Below are 27,827 nucleotides of genomic sequence, written 5' to 3'. Positions count from 1 at the left end.
CAGTGCTTGTCAGGAAATCCTGAATTTGTGTTTTCACTAGCTGTAGCAGGACTTTTCATTTCTGTGGTAAGAGCAGATGTGTGGAAGATAGGTACCTATGTTACTGTACATTGTGCAAGGAGCACAATCAAGCAATGCTTCGTAGTTTCTCTTCTATTGGCTAAACCATACTATTAGTACCATTAGCAACTGTCAATTTTGTTCATGGAACAGTTGCCTGCATTTGTCACACTAGTACATCCAAGTTTATCACAATAACATTCACAGTTAGGTCTATCAGACATACCTGATACAAACTGAGCTGAGTACTTTTTAATCAAAATTGTTACCACAGTAAACAGGATGCATCAATAGCCATATGTACATAAAATTTATGAAGGCAAGAAATATTTACAGCCACAGGCATTTCTGATTAGTCTGATCAGGGTGTCCCATGCCTATTGTGAATTAAGTCGGCAAAAAGAGCAAAAAAGTGAGTCTGTTTCCATAATAAGGCTTTGTCAATAAAAAACAGCACTGCCTCAAAGCTAAATTTTCCTTCCCAATACTACATTTAAGAAGAGAAGATGAATAAAAATTCACTCACATGGCTATGGCACTAGGTTGTTTAGCAAATTTAACAAATTTATGGACTAAGGCTTGCAGGGTTGGTGAAAGAGAAAAATCAACAAAAACTGTCAGTTCTCTAAGGACACTGTTCTCACACATGACTGAACTGTCTTGTGTGCAAGAAATGACAGAATATGCCATAGGAAGACCAACATTGTAGGAAGGCTCAATGGTAAGTTGTCAGCCGGTCTGCAAGGTGCTTCGTATGCTTTCTCCAGAATGAAAAATACACATATTAGGTCAGTCATCAGAAAATTGCAGCCCACAAAACCACTCTGTGCAGACCACAGAGCCTTCACAGTTTCATTCACAACACATAGAATAAAAATACCTAAGATGGTGTTTTCCACACAGGGCAAATTTTCCTAACAACCCACTGGAAACTAGTCATTATTTCCAACAGTGTGCCAATTCTGTCAAGGGCTGCAGCGATGTGACAAAGTTAGCCTTTGTCTAACTGTTTGGTATTTCTCATAAAGCACACAAGGTTTGACGAGTAGTAACCTACTGGAGTGTGTTCTTTGTGTAACAGTTTCTTTGCAACAAATGCTGTGCAGTTATCAAAACATTATTTGCTGAAAACATTGACATATTTGAACATTAAAATGTGCTATGACTTCATCATTAAACATAGTTGAAGCTAACATTCCTTTCGAGTTATGAAAAATAATTTCTAGGTCAATGACTTCTAGCAAGAGGAAAACAGGATACAAGAGCAGGATCTTCTATGAACCATAAACAAAAATACCTTGCACAACATAAACTTCGTTCATTCAGTATCTGGAGTAAATTAGTGTGCAATTCAATTTGAGGAGGACATACAGTAAGCAAGCATGCCATTTACTGGTGGCAACAATATCAAATACCTCCACAAAGTAAAGGAACACAGCACTGTTGTGTACATTGTTCTGGATCTCAGACGGATGAGAGGTCCCAGGCTCACCTTTTATTTTCACTCTCCAAAAACATCACAAAGCATACAGTAACACCTAACTTATTTGGAACAGATTGTAAAATGCATATGGAAATAAATATCATTTTTGCTGAATCTGAACTGGTGTTACAAGAGAATTTGCTGGCACAAAACTGTCTGGATCTCCTAACAGTCATGGGTTAATTAAACAATATAATTAGCACATATGTACACATATGAACAGATACAAAGAATTGTACATTTGTATTAGAATTACAGGAAGTCATGCTTATGCTTTTTGAAGAGTGAAAAAACATGGAGTCTGAGAACTCCCATCCCTCTGTCCGTTCCTGAGATCCAGAGCACCATACACAACAGCACACAGGTTAATGCTGTGTTCTTTGACTTTCTGTAGGCATTCGATATTGTCCCCACTAAAAGTACAAGCTTAATTATCTCACCACATTTGTGACTGGATTAAGGACTTTTAGGAAGGACTCTTCATGTACAGTGGAACCCTATTAGTGCAACACTCATCCCGTTTTTACCCATAGTAAGTTCATTTTTGGAAGTCGAAGTCCCAATTATGCTAAACATTCGTTAAAATGATTTGTTTGTGTCCTGCCTCCTGCTTAGTGCACTCAATTTTATCTGTACTATTTGAGTCATTGCGACTTTTACCGCCAAGAGTTGTCTAAAGTGACGGGAGTAGAATGTTCACAGCTCCATGGCGCAGAAATGTACAGGTAGACAGTGCTATTCAGTGCCAACAACTTTGCAAGTAATACCAATCACTTGCTATAACATGAAAACAATCTCTGATAAAATTGTTTTATCTGTATAAATAAAAATCTACTCACCAAGTGGCAGCAGAAAAAACAAAAGACTTTTGCTACTGGGAAGTTTTCAGAGCCAGTGGCTCCTTCAGGCAGACGGGTTGAACGGGAAGGAAGAACTGTGAAGAGAAAGGACTGGAGATGTCTAGGAAAACGGGTAGATTTCGGGGAAAGTCACCTAGAACTGCTGGTAAGGGGAGACTTACCGTATGGGATGAGAACGAAAATGATTGTTGAGGACTGCATCGGATGAGATTTGAAAACCTGACATCTTAAAATTAGAAGACAGGGTAATATGCAAGACAAATTACTACTAAAACATCGTGCTTGAGTTAAGAGTGAAAAGCTAAGGTGAACATGTCATACGAAAGTAGTTCACATAGGTTGGCAGTAGCTCCGATGACTTCAGGCTTCTGAAGTGGCCAAACAAACTGAGTAGTGCTTAATTCAGTTACCTTTGTTCATGTTTAGCATTTTACTCAATCCATGATTTTTATCCACAATTTTGTGTGTTGAACAGTATTGGTTCACCATGTATAAAAAGGCAGGGAGAATTAACAAATGAAGTAAAGTTAACCTATTCAAGAAGTGGACAAAAATTCACACATTTTTTAAGTGTGTCAATACTCCACAAAAACTTAGCATTCCTCAAACATTAAATACAATAGTTAGCAAACCAACTGAAGCAGCCTGTTTGGAAGGAGGAAATGGTAAACAAAACCAAGTGTGTGACAGTTTCAAAACTGGAAAATGCACTACTGAAGCGGATAAAACAAGCTCATGCTTCAAACATTCCCATAGACAGTGTATAGGTTCGTGCTGAGTAAGTATCTTTGGCACAGTTGTAGGGAATCCCTTGCAATAGTAGCATCAAGAGGTTCACGGAGAGAGAGTCTTGTGTCAATGAGTTTAAGGTGAGATTGGAAGTGTGAACATTCAGACTTTTCAGTTATGGAAAAACACTCTTCCACTGATCACAGAGAAGTGCTGTCCCAATAATATTTTTAATGCAGATGAAACAGCTTTTTCACTCCTAAGTTTACAGGATAAAGATGCCATTGCAGAAGATTTCATAGAGAGAGGCTAACTGCTTTATTAGATTGTAACAAAAAAAGAACAGGGAAATTTATGCCACTAATAATTAGAAAGGCTTCAAAAACATGGCAAAATAGATCTAATGCAAATGCATGGGTAATATAAACTGTATTACAATTATTGCATGTGTGGAATGGTTAGTTGCACTTTGGAAACAGGGAAAACAATGTTTATTGACCATTGTGCAATGCATCCGTCAGATGTGTTTTATCTACATAATACATTTGTGTTTTTCCTGGTAATTTTACAAGCAACCTTCAGCCACTAGACCAAGGCATTTTAAATGCCTAAAGCGAAAGTACAGGAAAATTCTTGTATAGAAGTGGGGGCTTATTCCACACAAGAAAGCACCATCTGACTACTTCAGGAAGGCTGGTTTTTCTCAGATACTCACAAATTACATCATGCCAGAAACTGAAGTACCTTCACATGAATAAATGAGAAAGAACACTGACTATTAGCTTTGATGAATACATTGTGACGGAGGTATTGCCATCTGTCAGTCCATTACACTGTATTAAGTATTGCAGGAACAGACGGTAGAGAAACAAGAGAGAAGTTGAGACGAGTGAACTGGAAACATTCACCATTCCCACAATGTCAAAAGCTATTGAGGCAACAGACATAGTTAAGCATCATGCTTGGAGTTTCGAAGTCAACAGAAGTGATGAAACATTGGCTATGATGGGAAAACTATATTAAAATTGGGACAAATGAAAATTAAACTATTGATATTTTTATTTTGGCTGGAGTCACAGTCATGGTAAATTTTTTGAATGATACTGCCACCACTTTACTGTAATATTTCTTATTCTATTGTTATACAATCTAGATTTCAGCCTTGGGCCATTTTCAAATATGAAGACTCACATGTAAAGGGGGATCAGGCTGCTGTGAAATGCAAGACCTTATCAGAAAAGCATATCTGGTCATATTGAGCAGATCTGTCCTCAGTAGAGACAGCAAAAAATGGTAGTTTTATTTTATTTTCTCCCACACTCATTTGTCAAAATCTTATTTTTGCTAGATTATTTGTTGTCATGCATATTAAATATTTTGCCAAATTCAGTATTTATTTTCACTCTTTAACAAATTAAATGTAATTTTTTGTACGTGAGTTAAGTTTTTCATCAGTGACTAATATTTGGGATAATATGGGAACTCATAATGCCACACTTCCTGCCATGCTACATCAATAAGTTATAACTCAAAAGTGCCTTCCCAAGATCACATTCACAATATTAAACAAAGAAACTCTTGAAATTGTGTAACTATACAAGAAGCAAAAACATTTTAACTACATGTACATAGCCTAAGTGCAATATACTGTATATATGCACTTCTGGAATCAACCAACAGTAATGCAGGAGTCACATGATGCAAAAACACAATCTCTATGTTCAAAATAAAGGGTAGTTATAATTAAACTTTCCCTATTTAACGTGTTACAACACACGCTAATTACTGCACGAGTATCAAACTTGGTAGCATTAATGTCAAGGACATGGGGAAGAGAAATACTGCAGAATCAATTCAATTGTAACACTTTTAATGTGTTGCTACAGTACATCATACCATTACATACAGGTACCATTACAGCTACAAAAGGGGCTCAATATGGCACCCATCAGTGTCCAGAAGAGTGACAGTGGAGTAGCACATTCTGCATAGCAGAACGAAGCATGTCCATAGGTATGCTGGCTATCTCCCCTAATATGCTGTGCTTCACATCAGCACGTGTGAATGTTTCTCTGATAAATTTCGACCTTCACATAACCCCACAACCAGAAATCAAAGGGAGTGAGGTCAGGTGATCATACAGGCCACACATTTGGAAAAAATTGGCTGATAATTCAATGGTTTCCAAATGTGTTTCTGAGAAGCAGGTGAACTTCACCAGCGATGAGCCCCATCTTGCATGAGAACTGTCAAATTCAGTGCATTTCTTTCCTGTAGGCCGGGTACGACATGCTGGCGAAGCACATGTTCATCACTAGCCCATTCTTTTTTTGAACAGACTGGCACTCAAGGACCAATGGTGTACAGTGCGACTTGCCAGCATTACTGTGATATTACCTTTGCTGGGGGCACAGGAGTGTATGTTTCATTGTGTGCGGTTGTGCTTATTAATGTGTGTGCTATTGCTAGAGTAACAGCTACGGCTTTGGAGCTAGTATGAATGCTCCTTTCGTTGTACATTCCTGTGCTCCATTCCCTTATTTTAGATATTGCTCCATGTTTGAAAAGCATTTGCTGTCACTTAGCCCTGCTGATCACCCTTAACAGCTCAATTTCAGCCATTTCTGTATCATATCATTAGGAAATGGTCAGTGGTGTTCAAATGTATCACTCTCTACTGAGCAGCACCTGAAAGGGCAAGAAAGTATAAAAATATTTATGATGAGGTGACCTAGCAGTACCTAAGTAGTCCAAGAACTCATAGAACGTAATGCACGAACACAGTGAACAGCTGTACACTAGGGTGCGTGATACTTGAGCTGTGTAATGAAGTCAACAGGAAAGTTGTCTTAAGACCTGGTTGGCAAGATGGTGAGGAGAAAAACTGTCTCTTTAGATTCATATCAGTGGATTGCCTCCCTACACAGCAGGGGCACTTCAAGTTGAAGGGGAGAAGTGAGTTTTAGTTATAATTATTTGTAAACTTACATTATTTATAAATTTATTTATAAATGGAGATGGCATCTTGAGTTCAAACACTGGTAACTGTTTTTCTGTGGTATCTTTCTGTGGACACCATAATACCTTACCACAAATGTGTGGAAGTGAGTAATGCAGACAAGATGATCATAGCACTAAATCTCAGTTCCTCCATGTGTTCCTACATGCTTTAATATTACAAAGAAAATGCACATTCAATTAGTTCGGTATGACGTTAACTAACTCTCAAACATCCACCCGGGTCATGTCTACCAGTCTGTCCACAATATCTTCGAAATGCCTTCAATGTACAAATGTTCAACTTCTACCATGAGTTGCTGCTCAGCCACGACTGTGTGGACTGCCAGAAGACCATGAAGTGGGAATCCCACTGTGGCTGATACTTATTAAAACAGAAGCAGCGAACAGAGTTTGGCCGCCCAATTGCTCTCCCTAGTCCATCTGTTGGGAAATATCAACATCACATCTTTAAGTCTATTCAATTTGTAGAATTTCTACAAAAACTGTCTCAATGATAGCGACCTGCTGGTGAGCTTTAACAGTGTCCATCTTCATCAGGGTACTATTGCAGGGACCTGTGGAACTGACAAACAAGAAATTCAAGACTGACAAGATGAGAGACTTACAGTTTGTGCTCTCCTTATATTATTTCCTGTTCAATGGAAATTAATGGACATTTCCATCATGGGAGTCCTCTGTCTGACTGATGAATTTGTCCATGGAAGACTTCATAGATAAGGCACTGCTGCATACTAAACTACAGCCGAGCTGTTCCTACCACTATGTGAAAGTCATGTCATTATTTGGCCACATGGACAGAACAGCTTAAGTGAATTTCTCAATCACCAGAACTCAAACCCTAAATTACAGTTTACCATGGAGACAGAATACAATGGCATCCTCTCATTTCTTGATGTCCCAGCAGAATGAAAACCAGATGGCAACATGAGACACCAAAAAAAGCCTACACACTTATCTGCATCTACAGATCTGAAATAACCACCCAAATTCTCAGCATGAAGGTATTTTACACAGTTGGTCGCAGGGTACTGATGTATCTGCAACCACAACAGCCTCAAAGCTGAAACACCATGAGACTTTCTGAAGGAATTTATGTGCCTGCAAACTGGTAAAGCCTGCATTTAGACAGGCTGTACCTAGACAGCAGCAGGATGAAAATGGAGCACCAATCACTGACATCCAGTTTCACACATCCTATTTATCAGCAATATCTCCAGAAAAGTCGAGACTATTTGACCATTAATGACTTATTTCGTCTGCTCCCTCAGACCTTGACAGTATGGCATAGTTCGCACCACTGTGAGATGTCACATGAACCTCAACTGTTCAACACTTTCAACTTGTAATATGGCAAGCAACAAGATAACAAGACTCTTGTTTCTGTTTCAGTTGCCATCACAAGCTCTTCTGAGGAGGATTTATTAAGGCTTATTATTTAAAGCTCAAGAAACTGAGAAGGAAGTACTGGATGCACCCATACAATGCTATTAATATCCAACAGTTCAGCTGTGGTTTCTCATGAGGTCTCAGCACAAATTTCACGAATTCTACAGACTGAATCTAGACAGTTCCCACTTTATGGAGCAACTAGTATCAGCTACTCTGACAAAGCAGGACATATTTGACTTGCTATTTCTCCTAGGAGGCTACTCATTGCAATATGATAAGTTCTTGACCGTATACGAGTTCATGCAATGTTGTACATACATAAATAACTATTACAAATTAATGACGCTTGCATATTGTTTTTACTATTGTTAAATTGTGCAAAACAGTATGATACAGCTTTAGGAGTATTCAGAAAAACACTACTTGAAGTGGCGTCCGTCACCATCTATGGTGTAGAGTGGGTGCTCAACTGTAGGGGGTAGACAATGTCAGAAAACTGAATAATCTCTTAGAAAAAACAATTTGTTGTACTCTGCTTCATATAGTTACTCATTCAGAAGTAACAGGAATTATCTCCTTTAAACGTGTCAAAGTTTTCTGGAATCACGAAGCATCGACTGAAAACAAAGGAACACAAACATCTGGATAGCATCAGCTGATGACTTCTGGTGTCTACTCATTTCCAGCTTCACCTTGTACTGGCAGCATACAAACATGAGAATTCCACACAGCATATCAAACCACAGCACATGGCAGTAGCCTCACGGTGGCACGTATCTGCCAACCCCATCACAAACAACCTCCAATTAGTGTCAATTTCTTGAGAATGGTATGAGTTATTGGTCTCTTTCAATCACTAACAATTCAATGTGTTACTTTTATTTTTGTACACAGCAATGTGTGACCTAAACCCCAGCCAACAAACTGCTCGGCAACTACATTCTTCACTGCAAACTTTCGAAAATACACTTATTAGTTTACTTATTTGCGAAGTATCACAGTAACTGTGGGCAAAAGTGAAAAGTAAACCAGTTCAGTATCACACTGATGTGGGACTTAGAAGAAAGAGTGAATTTCATTTAAAGAATAGTTTCCTTAGAACCTAATGAGAAAGCCTGCATAGCAGAGCACACATGCTGATCTAAAAACATGTGGTTTTTTTTAATTTTATGCAAAATGAAAGCTTTACTGAGAAAATATGTAGAGGAACAGATGTACCTTTACTTCATTTACATAGAAAAAAAATTATGCACATCTGGTGACATGTTATTCGTATGATGCAGTTTATTGAAGCAACAAGTACTCCCAGCTGAGATCAGGGGATACAGTACGAGTTCTAGTCATCGTCATATGCAAAACAATTGAGTTGTTTCAACTACTTTCCTATGCACTGCACCAATGCAGGTTCCATCTGTTTAATTTTGAGTTGCACTGTGTATCATTGTCTTACTGATAACTGCACCACCTAGGTTCAGTAAAGGTGGATCTAGGCCTTTAAAACCAGTGGTCTACTAAAGCCTCTTGTCAGCACAGCAAGGCATACAATGGAGAATCCATACATACAGTACATGAGAGGTACCATGAACATAGACACCAAACCGAACTATGCCACACCATCAACCAGGATCAAACAGTATACTAACCGGTCATACTAAGTGAGCCATGGTGCCTTTATATCGCTCATGTCTGGAGCCTGTGTATCAGGAGTGACTAATTCGTGCACAGTGACAGATGATCTGAAGTGGATTCATTTTTTATTTCTGTTCAATAGTGGTAAAAAATATGGAGGAAAGTGATGCAAGTAGACACTGCATAAAGTGATAACTATGCATCATAAAATGTTTGTAAATAATTTCTTTGTGTGAAATGTGTTTCACAAATTTTCTCCTGTTGAGTTAAAGTGAAGAAAAGTGAGTTTTGCTTTCAATAGGAACTAGCTTTTTTTAGAAACTCATTAGCTATTTTAAAGGAAACAAATTCTCGAAAAAAATTTTCTAGTGGATGTGCTCTTGCTGATTAAAGTAAAATAAATAAACATCACACTGTAAATTTACTTTCACTTTAAGTTACATTAAAATCCAAAATTTGTAAATTTCTTGTACAATAAGCAATTGTGTATTAGGATGTATGTGAAGAAAGTAGTCAGATGAAAGCATGGTTTCAGGGATAACGTTTCATGTAAATTCTGAAAAGACACGTGGAGAATGGAGGAATGTTATGGACACTAAAATGCAAAGACGCCATAATCAGAAACCTGGGAAATCTATGCGATGAATAGTGATGTGCTTTTGCTAATGTAGGATAAAATACCATTATTAAATGGAAGGACAGAGATCACAGTACCTTTAAATAAAAAAAGTGAAAAGTTAACTTCGAAAGACTTCCACGAAATCTATTAAAATGTTGAAAATTTGTATCAATTTTGTCAAGTAAGAAATGATTTTTATATAGAAATTAAAAGATTAGGCTAGGTTAGTCTTAGACTGCCAAGTCCAGAGTAAGAAATTTGTAATTTTAGTTAATAAGAATGAGAATTTTTTGAAAAATTAAAATTTGAAGCCAGGATCAATACTTTTGTATGAATCTAAAATTTTTGGAAAAAACTTTATAATCATAGCGGGTGAGAGGCATGGCGGCCTTATATCACTCCTGTCTACAGCCTGTATATCTGGACAATGACTCGTGCACAGTGACAGATGGCCTGAAGCAGGTTCAGTCTAGTACGTAGTTCTAATTTTCATCCACCGGAGTACAGTAGCAGACAAAGAATGTTTTTGTGAATTGTTCTGTATTTCTTGAAGGCTTTTTTATTTAAGTTTGTACAGTTTTGTATATGTTTTTAGTAGTGTGAATGATGAGTGAATGTGGTCTTAAGTAAATACATAGGTCACTGTTCTACTGAAAAACATTGTGCAAACTAGCGAGATAAATTTTTAATAAAGTGTGAATGCAAACAGGGAATTTTATCATATGTTAAGTTTGTGGTAAAAGGAAAGCTAATTCAAGTGCAAACAAAAATAGTAACAGAGTATAAAAGTATCAGAAAGTTAAATATTTATTTCAGGTAAAGTACAATTCTAAATTCAGTTATTTGTTGATTAGTCATGAAAAGGGCGGAGTAACAAGGGAGAATAATATTTTTCTATTGGCCTTAAAGAAAATTTACCAAACAGAACAGAGTATTCATCGTGCGTCTTTTATCTTTGAGATCTAGAATGCTTACAGCAGTCTAGAGTAGTCTGAGCCCAGCCTTTGAATGGTTCGGTTGTATGTAGTATGAACACCAAAGGAAGTTATATTTTGCCAGTTTTAGTGCTACATGCCTCAAAAGTGGTTTTAAGTGAAGGAATGTTTCTTCCGGTGTGTTTTTTAGAAAATACAGATTTTAAGTAATTTTGTGTATGAGAATAAATTTCGCATGGCACATTGAGCAGATCGGTAACCAAAAAGTTCAGTGCATTAAACACCGATAAACTTAGTGTGGCGAACGTTTTTATTTAAGAACAATCAGTGTTTAGTAGCCACTCAGTTTTCGGGAAATACTTTACCATAAACTTGCTATGTAAATTAAAGGGTTTGTGCATTACTGATGGGATGAGCATGGGTTGGCAGTGAACTTTTAATACCAAACAGAATATAGTGAAGTTTTGCCAGTATTTCCACCTTTCATTCAAAATTAAGACCTTCTCCCCATTTTTACAATATTTATGTTGTATGCAGCCTGATGCGAGTCGCAGTATGGTAGGTTTCTGCTCAGCTTTCCTACTGGCGATCTGCTGTGACGAGTTCACAGGTAGGTGCTGGTAATAACTCGGAAAGGAACAGCGCTGCCACATATGGATTACAAAAACTAGGACTGTGAACCTATATATCTCCTCCTGGGATTGTGTGATTGTAGAAGCCAATGAAATCAGGATGCGATAGGGTCTAACAAAGATTGTGGCCTGCAACTTAGGTGAGGAACTCTACAAAGCCAAAGCGCGCTACGGTGACCCTGTACTGGAATACTGTTTTATGTTGGCATTTAGATACACACTGCCTTATGGCCTTATGGTTCAATCCACATAATGAAATTCCCATGGCATTATCCCAAGATATGCCATAGTTGGTATGACTCATGGAATGACTTTCATATATAGGTCACTCGCCCCAACACAGCAGTCAGGAGCCATCTGAAAATGGCAACAAGGTAATTTGAGAGACCAAGTGGACACATGAGAATTCTGAAACTAGAAATATGCCGGGACATCAAAGTTCACATTCAAAGGTAATCATTTCATCCCTCTAGCAGAACTGTTTAGCATGGTCTCTAAGTTTTGAACCATTTATTTTAACTCTATAACTAGTTTGTTGTAATGGGAAAGAGGGGTGAGCAGTGGTGCATGAACTATGAATCTACTGCAATGATCCCTTTAACTTTCCCAACATTTTCTTCCATCGTTTCAGATATGCAGTTCAAGATGATGATCTTGTTGTTGGTTGGGGTTGAAGGGACCAAACAGCAAGGTCATCGGTCCTTAATTTCAAATGTGTTCCATTCCGATAGTGTGACATCTCAGAAAAGTCGGAATGATGAAAGGGAAAAGGCTAAAAACTGTAAAAGGGCAGTCATGTTGTCAATGGTAAAAACAAAATGAGGTAAGTCAGCAAGAGAGCAAACCCAACGCTATTCTGGAGGCAGGAAACATCCCACCTCAGAAGCAGCAGCAGCAGCAAGACCACCTGCGATTTAAAAGGTGCAACCGCTAGAATGTAGAAGTGCATATGGGAAAAGGAGACTAACCAATCCTAAAAAAATGATAAAAACAGTGAAAGGGGAGGAAAGACTATCTCGGTCAGGGAGGGGAGTGGAGTGGAATCTCCAAACACGGCTTACAGTGGGTGATACCCCAACACTTACTGCCCTGCCCCAACACCAGAGAGATGAAGAACCTTAGAACTCAGAATAAAAACCACTTTCCCAGAGGAAACCGAGAACCAGGTCGACGATCCTGGAATCGGCCAACATCAAAGGTAAAGTGCGGGGGAGTCTGTACCAAAAGAAGGGGGCATTCAACCAAAATGGGGACTACTGACTGGAAGGTTCCACAACCACAAAGTAGGAGTGGCTCATCACACAAAAGATAACCGTGGGTCAGCCTGGTATGGCCAATGCGAAGACGACGACAGTGTGGTCAAGTCCTTTCGTGAGAGGCGAAAGGAAGAACGCCATGGGCCTGGTGTCACCTTAATCGCACAAAGTTTTTTAGACAGGGAAGTAGCCTCTTAACAGTTGGCCCATGATTGTGCGAAGTGGGATTTGATGTGGAGCTGTAAATCCACTGCAGGAGGGGGTTGCAGTTCAAGATTTTACCAGTTTTGGTGCTTTGCCTTGGAAGACAAGGACCGGTATCTATGTCATCAATTCCTCTGAGTAAACTGACAGCCAAAGTGTATATCCAGTGTTTCACAAACCGGATTCATATTCAAATGCCCACCCAGAGCCCGATGTGTCAATTCCGTATTTTGTGACTGGCAGAAAGTGTACAAATAGTCCTATGAAATTTGAACTACTTTGCTGTTTTTACTGCAGCTAAACTAATAGCTGAAATGATTTCATCTGTCTAAATTTACCAGCCCAATAGCAAAATAACCTCACCTCAACAGATGGTTTCCTCTTATCCTGGTGTCAGTGACCTGCCCCACCTTTTAGCCTTCCAACATATCCTCTCCCCAACAAAGGAACTACCACTTCCTAAAGCTAGGTAGTGTGTCACATATGTTTAATTACGTACAACAGGAAAATTATCTACCAACTGAGCGCACACAGCTGCAGAGTGAAAATTCATTTAGCAGACAATCCTAAGCTGTGACTAAACCATTTATCTGAAGTATCCTTTCTTCCACGAATTCTGTAACTACGCAAAGAACCATTTGTGAATATTTGGTAAAGTAGGGCAGGTACTGGTGAAAGTAAACCTGTTAGAGCAGGTCACGAGACACTGACAGCTCAGTCAGAAGAGAATATGCCTGTGAAAGGCAAATGTTGTACACACTAGTTCCATTCTAACACATTTCATCTGCCAGAAAGTTTTAATAGAAACTTTAAGGGAGAAGGCGAAACACACGACACATAAGCTATATTACAATGGTGAGTGATGCTACTCTATTAGCACAGCACACGTGAAAACTGTTAGAAGACTTCTTTGAAACTTAATACACCTTAATGAATTTGTAAATAACAGAAAAATTCATGGTACACCTGTATGCCCCTTATCTTACAACCCATATGCGATATATACAGTGAGGCACCATATGCTATATATACAACCAGGCACTGTAATTGTCAGTTTTCTTCTAACACTGAATCTTTAAAACATTTTGCAAATATGTCTTTCCACTGGTGTAGTATTCTGCAATTTGTCATACTAGCATCTCCTTTACAGATGCTAATCACTTTTCCAGAACCTTCTAAATACTCTAAATGAGAGAATTAATTAATTCAACGATTGAACATTTAGGTGATCAGTCAGTAGAAGAACAAGAACACATCAAATAAAAAGGCAACTGAATTTCCAGACAGAGGGAGGCTTCAGGATTTTTGAGACCATCTGAAGAGAAGTTGGGACCCATGAACAATCTAAGTCGAGTCTTCCATTTTGGAGACCATGTGATTTTTGTACGTATTAAGAAACTCCTCACAGAACAATGAAGTCAAAAGATTTAATCCCTACCCTCAACAACAACTTGCATTTAAAACCAACACATCCTAATACTTCCCAATTACAAAAACTAGACTATTCAGACACCAATGGCAAATCCAGTTTTAAGTGCTGTTACATTCTTAATGAGTCAATTACAAGCCTTACTACACTTTCAAATATTTGCTATTTACCAATGCAGTAACATGGACAGGGTTAAATGAAATACGAAAGGTTATTAGGAAGTACCAAGAACTGCAGCATGCAAGTTAATGACAAGTATGCAACTATACTAATGCAAAAACTTCTCTGCACTAAAACTATGTACATTTATTATATTAAATGTAAAACACCACCTAGATTGTACTCTGCAGTAAAAGGGTAGACTGAGAAGTAAAGTATTTTTGATAAAACAATCTTAAGAACCCAATGCAGGGAAGTTCAACTGATGAACAGGTTCCCATTATCTTTATTCTCTCAGACAAGTTTATGTACTTATGCAGAGTATTGGTTTGTAAAACAAGCCTGACAAATTCTCTCTCTGTAAGTCATACACGAAGATAGGAAATTTATGATTTAGGAACAAATGAGGATGGCTGGAAGTTATTTTCAATGTCAGCTTTATGACATTTGCCACTGGGAGAGCCAACATTTGATGTGATGCACTGCTCTAAAAGAACTTCAAATTAGACTAACTGTGCCAATTCAGTTGTTTGTTCTATAGTAAAAATGCATCCCTTACAGTTTTTTCATATACAGAACTTCATTCAGAATATTGTGTACCTATTTATATGTGAAGTCTTGTCACACTCTGTGAAAAACTTATTACTAATTTATATATTAAAACATGGTCTTCAGTGGTAGTGTAGTGGCCATACAAATTTCTCCAGTTGGGCTATACAAAATCTTAAGAAAAACATGTTTTGTCACTGCATGATTATCTTCATCCAGTCAAAGAATGGTGACAACTGAAGACTACAGTAGGCCTGATCCGTTTTTACAAAAGTAAGGTTATCAAATCATGTGACCTAATTTGTAACACTTTTCAATCTACCCTTAATGTGAGTACCAAGAAAGAAGTTACTTATACTCTCAGTCCACATACTGGAAACAATTTTAGGTTTTATTACATTCAATTATTACCACCACCACCACCACCACCACCACCACCACCACCGAAGGTAAGCTTTAGTGCCACGAGGCATAAATTATACCTCAAAATTATACGCGTATGAAGTAGAAAGCTTTGTGATGCATGCCCAGGCAAATAGCAACAGTTACCGTATCTCGCACCTTGGTCTTTATTGCTGGCAGGTTCTCTATCCTGTATTTGAACAGGCATAACTAACTCACTCTGTGGTTTTGTTATTGTGCGATGATCTGGATGCAAACCGATGTTAGGAACAACTGCACCTGGAAGACCTGTCATAGTACTCATCGCACTGTATGACGACGGGTACTGTGGCAATGATGGACCCATTGGCCCAAGCACAGGATGGGAGAACCCTTGCGTTTGGTATGCAGCTGATGACAAGCTTGATGGCACTGACAACTGAAAAATAAGATTTAAATGAAAATATTAAAATAATTGTGTGTAAGAAAATTTTTTACTTCATTAAAATTACAATATATATATTCATTATAAATTTAACTGTTCTGCAACAAATGCAGTAACATATGTCCAATGTTTAATGTGTGTGTGTGTCACTGGTCAAAATGTTTACTATTCGAAAAAGTGGCCTACAAAGATGATTAAAATGTTTCAATAACAGCAAAACAATTTGGGAATAAGGTTTCATGCAGTAGATTTCATGAAAGTTTTCCTTTGAATATTACTCAAAATTTGATAATTTGCAAGAAACATTCAGGTTACGAACATTAAATTTCACCCCAAAAACATCTAAGGATGCTTTTTTCTCACCCATTCTGACGTGTACCAAGGAAAGTTGCACAATTCCAAATTAAAAGTAAATGTGTGCACAAAAGTGGCAAATGCTAGAAAATAAGCTATGTATATAATGGAAGGAAACATTCCACGTGGGAAAAATTATATATAAAAAAAACAAAGATGAGGTGACTTACCGAACAAAAGCGCTGGCAGGTCGATAGATACACAAACAAACACAAACATACACACACAATTCAAGCTTTCGCAACAAACTGTTGCCTCATCAGGAAAGAGGGAAGGAGAGGGGAAGACGAAAGGAAGTGGGTTTTAAGGGAGAGGGTAAGGAGTCATTCCAATCCCGGGAGCGGAAAGACTTACCTTAGGGGGAAAAAAGGACAGGTATACACTAGCACACACGCACATATCCATCCACACATACAGACACAAGCAGACATATTTAGTAAGGTAAGTCTTTCCGCTCCCGGGATTGGAATGACTCCTTACCCTCTCCCTTAAAACCCACTTCCTTCCGTCTTCCCCTCTCCTTCCCTCTTTCCTGATGAGGCAACAGTTTGTTGCGAAAGCTTGAATTTTGTGTGTATGTTTGTGTTTGTTTGTGTAAAATAAGCTATGTTTAATACATGACCCTGTCCAGTTGTTTGCCCTAGGACCTAGTAACGTTACTAGACTTGCAGTCTGACTAACCGCAGAAAACATTCCTGCCAGCTCAAGCTACATTTTTACAGGCTATCTGTGTCACATTTACTATAGGGCAGTTTATGTCAAATGGTCTAGTTTTAAACATCTTCCTCACTATATGATCTTTGATTGTGTCTACAGTGAATGGTTTAGTTTGCTAAATTACCCTTTTAGCCCAGGTCCTAATAGTTCCAAATATTTCACCACACTGTTTTTGATAATCAGAATGCTGACTAGCTGAGACACAAAGTGTTATAAATATAAATGTATATCTTAATGGATGTTGAAGCATATCCTGCATCATTTTTATGGTGACTATTTCATTATCCCACCAGTGGAGACTAAAGGGGAGACATTACTACTATGTCACATACTTAGAGACCCCTACATATTGATGGGGTGGAGAGGTGAGGGTTAAGAATCAGTGATCTAGTGTGATATCACCCCATTCAGAGGTGAGTATCAAAGCCTGAAACTATATCCATGTACACACAAAACCTGTTCTGATATCTCTCTCTCTCTCTCTCTCTCTCTCTCTCTCTCTCTCTCTCTCTCTCCTCTCCCCCCCCCCCCCCCACCTCATATCCCCAGGTTATTATTATTATTATTATTATTATTATTATTATTATTATTATTATTATTATTATTATTATTATTTCTTTACTTTCTCAGGCGTTAAAAAAGTCTGGTTAAAAATGGGACGTGACTCGGACCTTGATCAAGCGTCACTTCCTTTTAACTGTACGGTGTATGTTATATTGCATTTAGGAACTTTCGGGTAATTGAACATGTATCAATAATTACAGATTTCTGTAGTTGTATATATATGTTTGGATGTAGCTGTATTGTGTTTATGTACTGGTGGATATTGTGTGGTATGACTCCTGTAGTTGATAGTATAATTGGTATGATGTCAACTTTATCCTGATGCCACATGTCCTTGACTTCCTCAGCCAGTTGGATGTATTTTTTCAATTTTTTCTCCCGTTTTCTTTTGTATATTTGTTGTATTGGGTATGGATATTTCGATTAGTTGTGTTAATTTCTTCTTTTTATTGGTGAGTATGATGTCAGGTTTGTTATGTGGCATTGTTTTATCTGTTATAATGGTTCTGTTCCAGTATAATTTGTATTCACCATTCTCCAGTACATTTTGTGGTGCATACTTCTTTGTGGGAACGTGTTGTTTTAAAAGTTTATGTTGTAAGGCAAGCTGTTGATGTATTATTTTTGCTACATTGTCATGTCTTCTGGGGTATTCTGTATTTGCTAGTATTGTACACCCGCTTGTGATGTGATCTACTGTTTCTATTTGTTCTTTGCAAAGTCTGCATTTATCTGTTGTGGTATTGAGATCTTTAATAATATGCTTACTGTAATATCTGGTGTTTATTGTTTGATCCTGTATTGCAATCATGAATCCTTCCGTCTCACTGTATATATTGCCTTTTCTTAGCCATGTGTTGGATGCGTCTTGATCGACGTGTGGCTGTGTTAGACGATACGGGTGCTTGCCATGTAGTGTTTTCTTTTTCCAATTTACTTTCTTCGTATCTGTTGATATTATGTGATCTAATGGGTTGTAGAAGTGGTTATGAAATTGCAGTGGTGTAGCCAATGTATTTATATGAGTGATTGCTTTGTGTATTTTGCTAGTTTCTGCTCGTTCTAGAAAGAATTTTCTTATATTGTCTACCTGTCCATAATGTAGGTTTTTTATGTCAATAAATCCCCTTCCTCCTTCCTTTCTGCTTAATGTGAATCTTTCAGTTGCTGAATGTATGTGATGTATTCTATATTTGTGGCATTGTGATCGTGTAAGTGTATTGAGTGCTTCTAGGTCTGTGTTGCTCCATTTCACTACTCCAAATGAGTAGGTCAATATTGGTATAGCATAAGTATTTATAGCTTTTGTCTTGTTTCTTGCTGTCAATTCTGTTTTCAGTATTTTTGTTAGTCTTTGTCTATATTTTTCTTTTAGTTCTTCTTTAATATTTGTATTATCTATTCCTATTTTTTGTCTGTATCCTAGATATTTATAGGCATCTGTTTTTTCCATCGCTTCTATGCAGTCGCTGTGGTTATCCAATATGTAATCTTCTTGTTTAGTGTGTTTTCCCTTGACTATGCTATTTTTCTCACATTTGTCTGTTCCAAAAGCCATATTTATATCATTGCTGAATACTTCTGTTATCTTTAGTATTTGTTTGAGTTGTTGATTTGTTGCTGCCAGTAGTTTTAGATCATCCATGTATAGCAGATGTGTGATTTTGTGTGGGTATGTTCCAGTAATATTGTATCCATAATTTGTGTTATTTAGCATGTTGGATAGTGGGTTCAGAGCAAGGAAGAACCAGAAAGGACTTAATGAGTCTCCTTGGGATATTCCACGCTTAATCTGTATTGGCTGTGATGTAATATTATTTGAATTTGTTTGGATATTAAGTGTGGTTTTCCAATTTTTCATTACTATGTTTAGGAACTGTATCAATTTAGGATCTACTTTGTATATTTCCAATATTTGTAGTAACCATGAGTGGGGTACACTATCAAAAGCTTTTTGGTAAGCTATGTATGCGTAGTGTAGCGACCTTTGTTTAGTTTTAGCTTGATATGTCACCTCTGCATCTATTATCAGTTGCTCTTTACATCCTCGTGCTCCTTTGCAACAGCCTTTTGTTCTTCATTTATAATTTTGTTCTGTGTTGTATGTGTCATTAATTTCTGTTTAATGACTGAAGTTAATATTTTCTATATTGTTGGTAGGCATGTTATGGGGCGATAGTTAGCTGGGTTCGCTGCGTCTGCTTGATCTTTAGGTTTCAGATAAGTTATTCCATGTGTAAGTGTATCACGGAATGTGTATGGGTCTGCAATGTAACTTAAATTATTTTAGTTAGATGTGAATGTGTTGAGGTGAACTACTTTAACCAGAAATTTGCTATTTTATCATTTCCAGGGGCTTTCCAATTGTGAGTAGAATTAATTGCTTGGGTGACTTCATGTTGCAAAATTATCACTTCAGGCATTTGTGGTATCATCTTGTATGTGTGTGTTTCTGCCTGTATCCACCGTGCATGCCTGTTGTGTTGTACCGGGTTTGACCATATGTTGCTCCAGAAGTGTTCCATGTCTGTTATGGTTGGTGGATTGTTTATTTTAATGTGTGTGTTATCTATTGTCTGGTAAAATTTCTTTTGGTTTGTGTTGAATGTTTGGTTTTTAATTGCTCTGTTGCTTCTTGTTGCGAGATTTTACCTAACCTTTTTCGTTTTTTCTGACCTTTCATTTCTTATAAATTGTGTTAGCTGTCCGATGTCTTCTCAGTTTTTCTATTCTGATCTGTAGCCTGTGTTGCCGTTCTGGTTTTGTGGGTTTCTTCTGTGTGTTGGTTGGTTCTGATCACTGCCTAGTGTGTATATTTAGTGTAGTGAGTGCTCCTATATAAACCAGTAGTTGTAACTCTTCCATAGTTGTGTTTTCATTTATTTTGTTGTGTATGATTGTGTTGATAGTTTTTGTTTCGACTTGTGGACGCCCTACGCAAAAACAACGCCCTACGCAAAAACAACGCCCTACGCAAAAACAACGCCCTACGCAAAAACAACGCCCTACGCAAAAACAACGCCCTACGCAAAAACAACGCCCTACGCAAAAACAACGCCCTACGCAAAAACAACGCCCTACGCAAAAACAACGCCCTACGCAAAAACAACGCCCTACGCAAAAACAACGCCCTACGCAAAAACAACGCCCTACGCAAAAACAACGCCCTACGCAAAAACAACGCCCTACGCAAAAACAACGCCCTACGCAAAAACAACGCCCTACGCAAAAACAACGCCCTACGCAAAAACAACGCCCTACGCAAAAACAACGCCCTACGCAAAAACAACGCCCTACGCAAAAACAACGCCCTACGCAAAAACAACGCCCTACGCAAAAACAACGCCCTACGCAAAAAACAACGCCCTACGCAAAAAACAACGCCCTACGCAAAAAACAACGCCCTACGCAAAAAACAACGCCCTACGCAAAAAACAACGCCCTACGCAAAAAACAACGCCCTACGCAAAAAACAACGCCCTACGCAAAAAACAACGCCCTACGCAAAAAACAACGCCCTACGCAAAAAACAACGCCCTACGCAAAAAACAACGCCCTACGCAAAAAACAACGCCCTACGCAAAAAACAACGCCCTACGCAAAAAACAACGCCCTACGCAAAAAACAACGCCCTACGCAAAAACAACGCCCTACGCAAAAACAACGCCCTACGCAAAAACAACGCCCTACGCAAAAACAACGCCCTACGCAAAAACAACGCCCTACGCAAAAACAACGCCCTACGCAAAAACAACGCCCTACGCAAAAACAACGCCCTACGCAAAAACAACGCCCTACGCAAAAACAACGCCCTACGCAAAAACAACGCCCTACGCAAAAACAACGCCCTACGCAAAAACAACGCCCTACGCAAAAACAACGCCCTACGGATCTGATCAGCTAGTCTGCGTTCTGTTAAAAATTTTAATTCTGGGTATCTGGTAATGAATGTTGTGTATACTTGTGATCTGTATCCAGTTGTGTTGGTTCCTAGGTTTGTTGCTTGGTAATAACAGAACATGAGGTGTCGATTAACTTTATCTGACCATCTCATCCTCTGTCTCTGTTTTCCTTCTAGGGTGGTTGCAGGAAGCATATCCTGCAAAACACCTCTATTTGGATTTCATTGTGGGCGGGCATAGGGTTCAAGCGTCGTCCCCGACCATGACGGCGCTTGTCCAAGGCTTCTTCAGTTCTGTCCTAAACCAAGTAATCACACTAAAAGGGGTGTTAGCCCTATTAGTGGTTTGTTCTTTTCGTCGCCTTTTACGACTGGCAGATCATCATCATCATCATCATCATCATCATCATCATCATGTTGTTTACAAGTAGAAGCCAAGTAGAAACTATCCAGCTGGGAATCACTTCCTACAAGGCTCTATTAACTGCTGTGCGAATTATTACAGGTTTAAGTTCAGTATCGAGGGTGAAGTAGTTATTGGTAATTCTATTGGGTAACTCCTGCACACATTTTGAGTGGGAGGGGGACTAAAGCAGAGAAAATACATATCAAATTCGATGTTAGAAAATAACGCTTCATAAAGGGATCATTCTGAATCTGCCTAATTCATGTAGCATCCAGAGATCTGGCACTACTGGGTTATCAGGTAACATTTTCCCTTTATTTCTTTTTTCTTCTAGATTTTTAGCTTCAGTTGGTAAACATCTGGGAAGGTGCCTGGAAATGAAGGACATCCTGAAGCCCACTGACAAGGCCTCCTGCCATCCCTGGCTGTTGTAACAATTAGGACAACTGTGGTTTGCGATGTATCTGAGGGATGGAAGGCAGGGAGGCAGATAGAAGAGCAATCTGTCCTGCTGCATACTACTTCGCCTAGGTACTCATGGCAGATGAGGTAAAGGGGAGAACGTCATTCCCATGGTTTATGTTGGAAAGACAACTGAGGCCCAATGTTAAGGGGAAGCACGAGTGTATATTTTGGCTGCAGATTTGGTCATAGCTAATTGCCAGACTTTTATTATCAGTACAGATTTAAGTGTTCATCTAAGGCTTTAAAGTGTGTTCAACAGTCTTTAAAGTTCTGTACTTCTGCAGTTGGCTCCCTTTTAAATGATCTTTGATGTCCACATATGGTAAATGACCTTCCCCACCACTAACACAACACAGTTTTCACATGGAGCATTCTTGGGTAATTGTCACCCACTATCTCCAGAGATCCTCTTTGATACTGCATGACAAACACACACAGTTGAGACAGCACATACAATCTGATGTCATACCAAGACATTTTCATTACACTGTATGAAATACTGCAACCACCCACAAGTTTTTTTTTAGAGATTCTCTAGTGCTGTTAGTAGTTTTGGGCCCGAGTCCATTGTCAGACAGTAGCACCGATTTCTTGGCCAGTTTTGCATTTGTATCCTAAAATACAACGAAGTTACTACAAGTTCATAGTTTACAAAAGGTTTTACTATGTATGAGCTCTATACATCTTACTTAATAAAAAGCTATCCTTTACATATTGTAGAAGGTTTGAGCCTCTTTCTCAAACTATATGATCCACGAGCTGAACTAAATACAAGATGGCAGACATTTGTTTACAGATATTACACATCTGCAGCTACTGCAAAGATACTTCATAGTACAGATATTTTGAAGCTATAATTCATTATTATTTGCAACGTGCTTGTAATGACCAATGAAGAGTATTCTGTCTTATTTCTATAATTTCAAAATTTAGAGTAATACCGAATTTTGGAGGTACAGCTGGTTTTCAAAACAGTAGTTTATTATTTAGGATGCATTCATGTTTACTGTGAATGTGGTTGTATATTTCTAATCTCACTAACAAATTCATTTACACTTTTCTACAAAATTTAGTATCTAAGTTTCCTTCAACTCTTACCTCTGTCAGCAGTTAAAGCTGATTTACGTTGGCTGTTGAGCCTGAGAGCAGTAAGTTCTCAGTATTTTTTATCTGAACACCTACCAACTCAGCAAATTCAATATTTTAGAACTGCAATTTTGAATGTTTTGTGACCTATTTAATAACAAATACTTATTTTACAACACAAATTTAATACTTTCCAAGAAATAGAAGCTATGTTCTGACAATGGGCTCAGCCCCAAAACTAGTAATGGTACAATAAAAATCATTTCCAGAAACTTGTGGCTGTTTACAGTATTTCCTACAGTCTAATTTACTAAAACAGCTATGGTATTCTCTAACCACAATGGTGAAAAATAAAGGACGAATTTTTATTTTTCCCAGGATTAAATGAATCTTTAAGGCCAGAATGAATGTTCTAGTTTCCCTTCATTCCATTTCGGGCCTTGTTGGATATGGTGAACAAAATGATTCCTCCACCTTTCTAAATTAGCCCAAATTATTCAGCTGCAGTGTAATATCAAAGGAAAAATTATCCTTTGGATGATGTTTAGACTTCTTAATTATGAACAAAATATCACCAAGTTTGTTACATCAAAACATCTAAATTTGGCCAGAAGATATTTCTAATAATACAATTCTACTTCTCATTTTATCTAGATGAGGTATCATTGTATTTGTCTTCACTTTATGAAATCAATGGTTTGCATTCAGGTAGAATTATTCATCTGCTCTGGTTCTGAAGTACTAAGGTGTAGGGTACTTTTATTTTACTCCCACAGTGTAACTAATGAAATAAATGCCTTTCATTTCATTTCTCTGCATTTTACATTGCCGTTTGTGAATAGTGCAACACAAAGAAGGAATTACCTGAATAGCACCACACTTGGATGTGGCAACAGGTATGCAAGCAATATGCGATACATTTTGCAGCGAGGTGGGGCACACGTAGGCCAAGCAGAGCCCTATGTTGTCGGTCTGACAGTCCGTGTCGCACCTAGTGTAGTCAGTGCAGAGCTGTCACACAAGATGGAAACAATGAAGTGAGTGCCAATATGCCTCACTGACGTGAAAGGGAGCCATATTGGCATGTGGGGAAATTCAAATGGGGCAGAATGATCGGTCTCCAGGAAACGGGATTGTCATACTGTGACATTTCGGCTCGCACAGAACATGCTGCTATAACAGTAATGCGTGTGTGGAATTAGTGGATAAAGGAAGGTCGCACACAGCGACGAGCAGGAACTGGACCACAGAACATTACCACAGCACGGGATGACTCATTTTGTCCGGTTGGCCATTACAGACCACACAGCGTCATCCGCAGTGTTGGCTCATAGCTCGAGCACTGCACAGGTGTGAACTAGTCCGCACAGATGATTCGTTGCCATCTGCTGCAGGTTGGACTGGTTGCACGCATGTCATTATGTCGGCTTCAACTGTCCAGAAACCACAAGCTCCTACAACAGCAATGGGCACATGAACACCGTCACTGGGGTGACGAGTGGCAGTATGAAATGTTTTCTGAGAGTCGCACTTCGAAGTGTCCTACTGTGATGGCCACATACCTGTCCAGCAGTACCATGGTGACCCCAACATGGAGGGTTGCATTGTGGAGCGGCATAGCTGACAAACACCAGTTGTGATGGTATGTACTGCAGGCACCTTGAACAGCAACCACTACCTAACGGTGGTTGTGGAGCCTGAGGTACTCCCCTGCTTCAGGCATCACCACAGGCCACATTTCAACAGGACAATGCCTGGCCACATATTGTGAGGCATGTAGAGGCCTTCTTCGAAAAGCAATGGGTACCATTGCTTCCCTGGCCCTCATGTTTGCCAGACAAGTCATTCATCGAACATGTCTGGGATATAGTTGATCGGCACCTGGTGCATCCCGGTCCTCCAATAACTGCGGTCACGGATTTGTTGGCTCAGATACAAACTGCGTGGAGGAAAATCCCTCAGTAATGTATTCAGAACCTTACTGATTCAATGCCATGGCATATAGCAGCTCTAATTGCAGTGCATGGTGCCCACACGATATACTGAATAGCAGGTCTCTAAGGACATATACAGATTTGAAAAGGTAATCATTTGTTACTTGTCATGTACCTAACCTGTAGTATTAAATAAATTGAATTCACACATTTCCTTTTGGTGTTGCAATTTCCACCAATGGTAGTGTATTATTTGATTTGACTGATGAGACTGATTGTAAAGCCACCAGCTTGAGATACTTTGTGTCTTCACTGCACACAATGTATGTGCCACGCCAACAGACAGCTCTCCATGGTCAAAACGCCCGAACAGTGAAAGCTGTCTCGCACATTTAACCTTTGCACGGACATGAATACATATGCATAAGCACTGAGGCAGACCTGAGAGTCCCTGTACAGTCAGGAAGCCACAGCTGTGCAGGTACTTTATGACCCCTGCCCCCTACCCACATATCCAATTTATCACACTAAGTGAATAATTGCATTTCCTACAGGATCCACACCACAGCAGGTGACCTCTCCATTACTGACCAAATATTTTCAGAAGTGGTGGGTCAAAATACCAGCAACCATGGTTAAGGCAAAAATGGTCATATGTAAGATAAAGAGAGTGGAAGAATGAACAGAAACTGAGTCCTTAGCAGAGCTTACTTATAGTTGAAGAAGGTACCCTGCTTTGAGACTAAGGGGAAAGAGAGAGGGTGGTGGGGGAGGGGGGCAGACAGATTGAGGATCAGGATGTAAGGCAGGTTATCAATCATGTAGGATGCAGCAATCAAGAGAACAGTTTGTAACAAGGAGAGATGCATCAGTTTACCCTTAACATCCAAAACAATTTATATCATCTTCTGAGCCTGAAGATACCACCTATCTGTTTATCTTATCACTACAGCAGTGTTTCTCAGTGTAAGATGAACAGAAACAATGTGTAAGACAAGGAAAGCTATGGAGAAAAGTTATCAGGATTTTCCAGCTCAACAGAAAGTGCCAGGTATTTTACACATCAATCTGAAGATTTAAATCACTACATTAACAATGAGAGAATGCTGGATTATTTATTGTTTACAAAAGAAAATATGAAAGCAAAGAGTGCAGCATCCTGCAGGATATAAACGTTAACCATAACTAGTGTCCACTTTCTCACACAAAATGCAAATAGCAACTGACATAGGAGTTACGTAACAGCAGTACTGAATTTAAATCTTACTTGACAAATCAAATATTAGAAAAAGTCTTTCTGGAATGATGTTTCTGAAGTTACCTAGCAACCGAACTGAAGTGAAGTGAATACTCCAACTTTTGCACACGGGTTGTAGCCATAATGTTTGGTCTTCCTCTGAATCAAGTCTCTCAAAGCACTAGTACGTCTTATCACCAACAATTCTCGACTCAATCCTTTGCTAATCTTGTCACACTCTCATTGTGCTATGCTATTTGTGGATCAGTACGTTCTTTAATCACCTGCATCAGACATGCTCAAGGAACAGATAAGCATAACCCCCTACACACACACACACACACACACACACACACACACACACACACACGCACGCACGCACGCACGCAGAGAGAGAGACTGCAGGTCAGCATGTAGCATGTAGAACTGGGTGCTGGGTGACATGAACAGAGGGGAAAGAGGGGGGCACCAGAAGGAGGGGTTGGGCATGAGTAGCTAGTGGCTCTGAGGGAGGCCGCAGGTGTGCAGGACGAAACCTGGTAGGAAGGTGGAGTACGTGCGTGGGGTAGCCATGTGACTGGTATCAGAGGATGGATGGATGGATATGGTGTTATGGGCACTCAACAGTGTAGTCTTTAGCGCCCGAACGGAAACAACAACGGACGAGAGAGACTAAAATGCAGCAAGTGCAAAAATAGGACTAAAGTTAAAGGTGACAGTCTACATAGGCAGTGTGCACGTCAACAGTAGCCAAGTGGAAAGCAGCACATAAAGAGGAGAACTGCAAGAGAACGTAGGGGAAGCGGTTAAAATGAAACACACAGCACATGTTTGGAACTGGCCTATTACAAGAAGAAAAACGAGTGGTCAGTCACTCGGCAACACACTAAAAATTCCAACCTAAAATTTTAGGCTGAAGCCCAGAAACATCACAGTACCTTAAAACTTTCTTGACACTCGCCTTATCGGCTAAAATTGAGGGCAGATCCCCACTAATATTAACTTCTGCCCTGACAGAACGATATAAATCACACTCAACTAAAATGTTGTGTACAGTGATTCGTACGCCACAGGCATCACACAGCGGGGGTTCCTCTCGCCGTAGTAAGAAGGCATGCATAAGAGGACAGTGCCCTCTATGCGAAGACGTGTAAGGGTTACTTCGTCACGCCTAGGTGACCGGCACGAGGACCACCACGGCTGGATGGTGGGTTTCACCAACCGCAGCTTATTTTCCGTCACCACCAGCTATTCCTTCTCCCACAATTGCATACACTTCCGCCACAGCACAGAAACGACACCTTGCAAAGGAATAGAACATTGTGTCACCTCCAGTAATCTGCAGGCGTCCTTGGCAGCTCTAACAGCTTGTTCATTTCCCCG

At 39.2% G+C, this 27,827-nt stretch overlaps 1 protein-coding gene across 4 annotated transcripts in view; it reads right to left on the bottom strand.

Moving 5' to 3' along the window:
- LOC124605110 (protein LSM14 homolog A) overlaps positions 1 to 27,827 on the bottom strand; it is a 157,418-nt gene that overhangs the window by 84,134 nt on the left and 45,457 nt on the right. For 3 of the 4 annotated variants that reach the window (XM_047136562.1, XM_047136563.1, XM_047136564.1), the window contains exon 3: positions 15,516 to 15,774. In XM_047136562.1, coding sequence (XP_046992518.1) covers positions 15,516 to 15,774 — 259 coding nt within the window. The remainder of the gene's footprint in view (positions 1 to 15,515; positions 15,775 to 27,827) is intronic. The other variant, XM_047136565.1, reaches the window with a different exon arrangement.

Source organism: Schistocerca americana, chromosome 3 (assembly GCF_021461395.2).
Source record: "Schistocerca americana isolate TAMUIC-IGC-003095 chromosome 3, iqSchAmer2.1, whole genome shotgun sequence".
Taxonomy (NCBI): Eukaryota; Metazoa; Arthropoda; class Insecta; order Orthoptera; family Acrididae; genus Schistocerca; species Schistocerca americana.
This window is presented reverse-complemented; position numbering and strand designations above follow the sequence as displayed.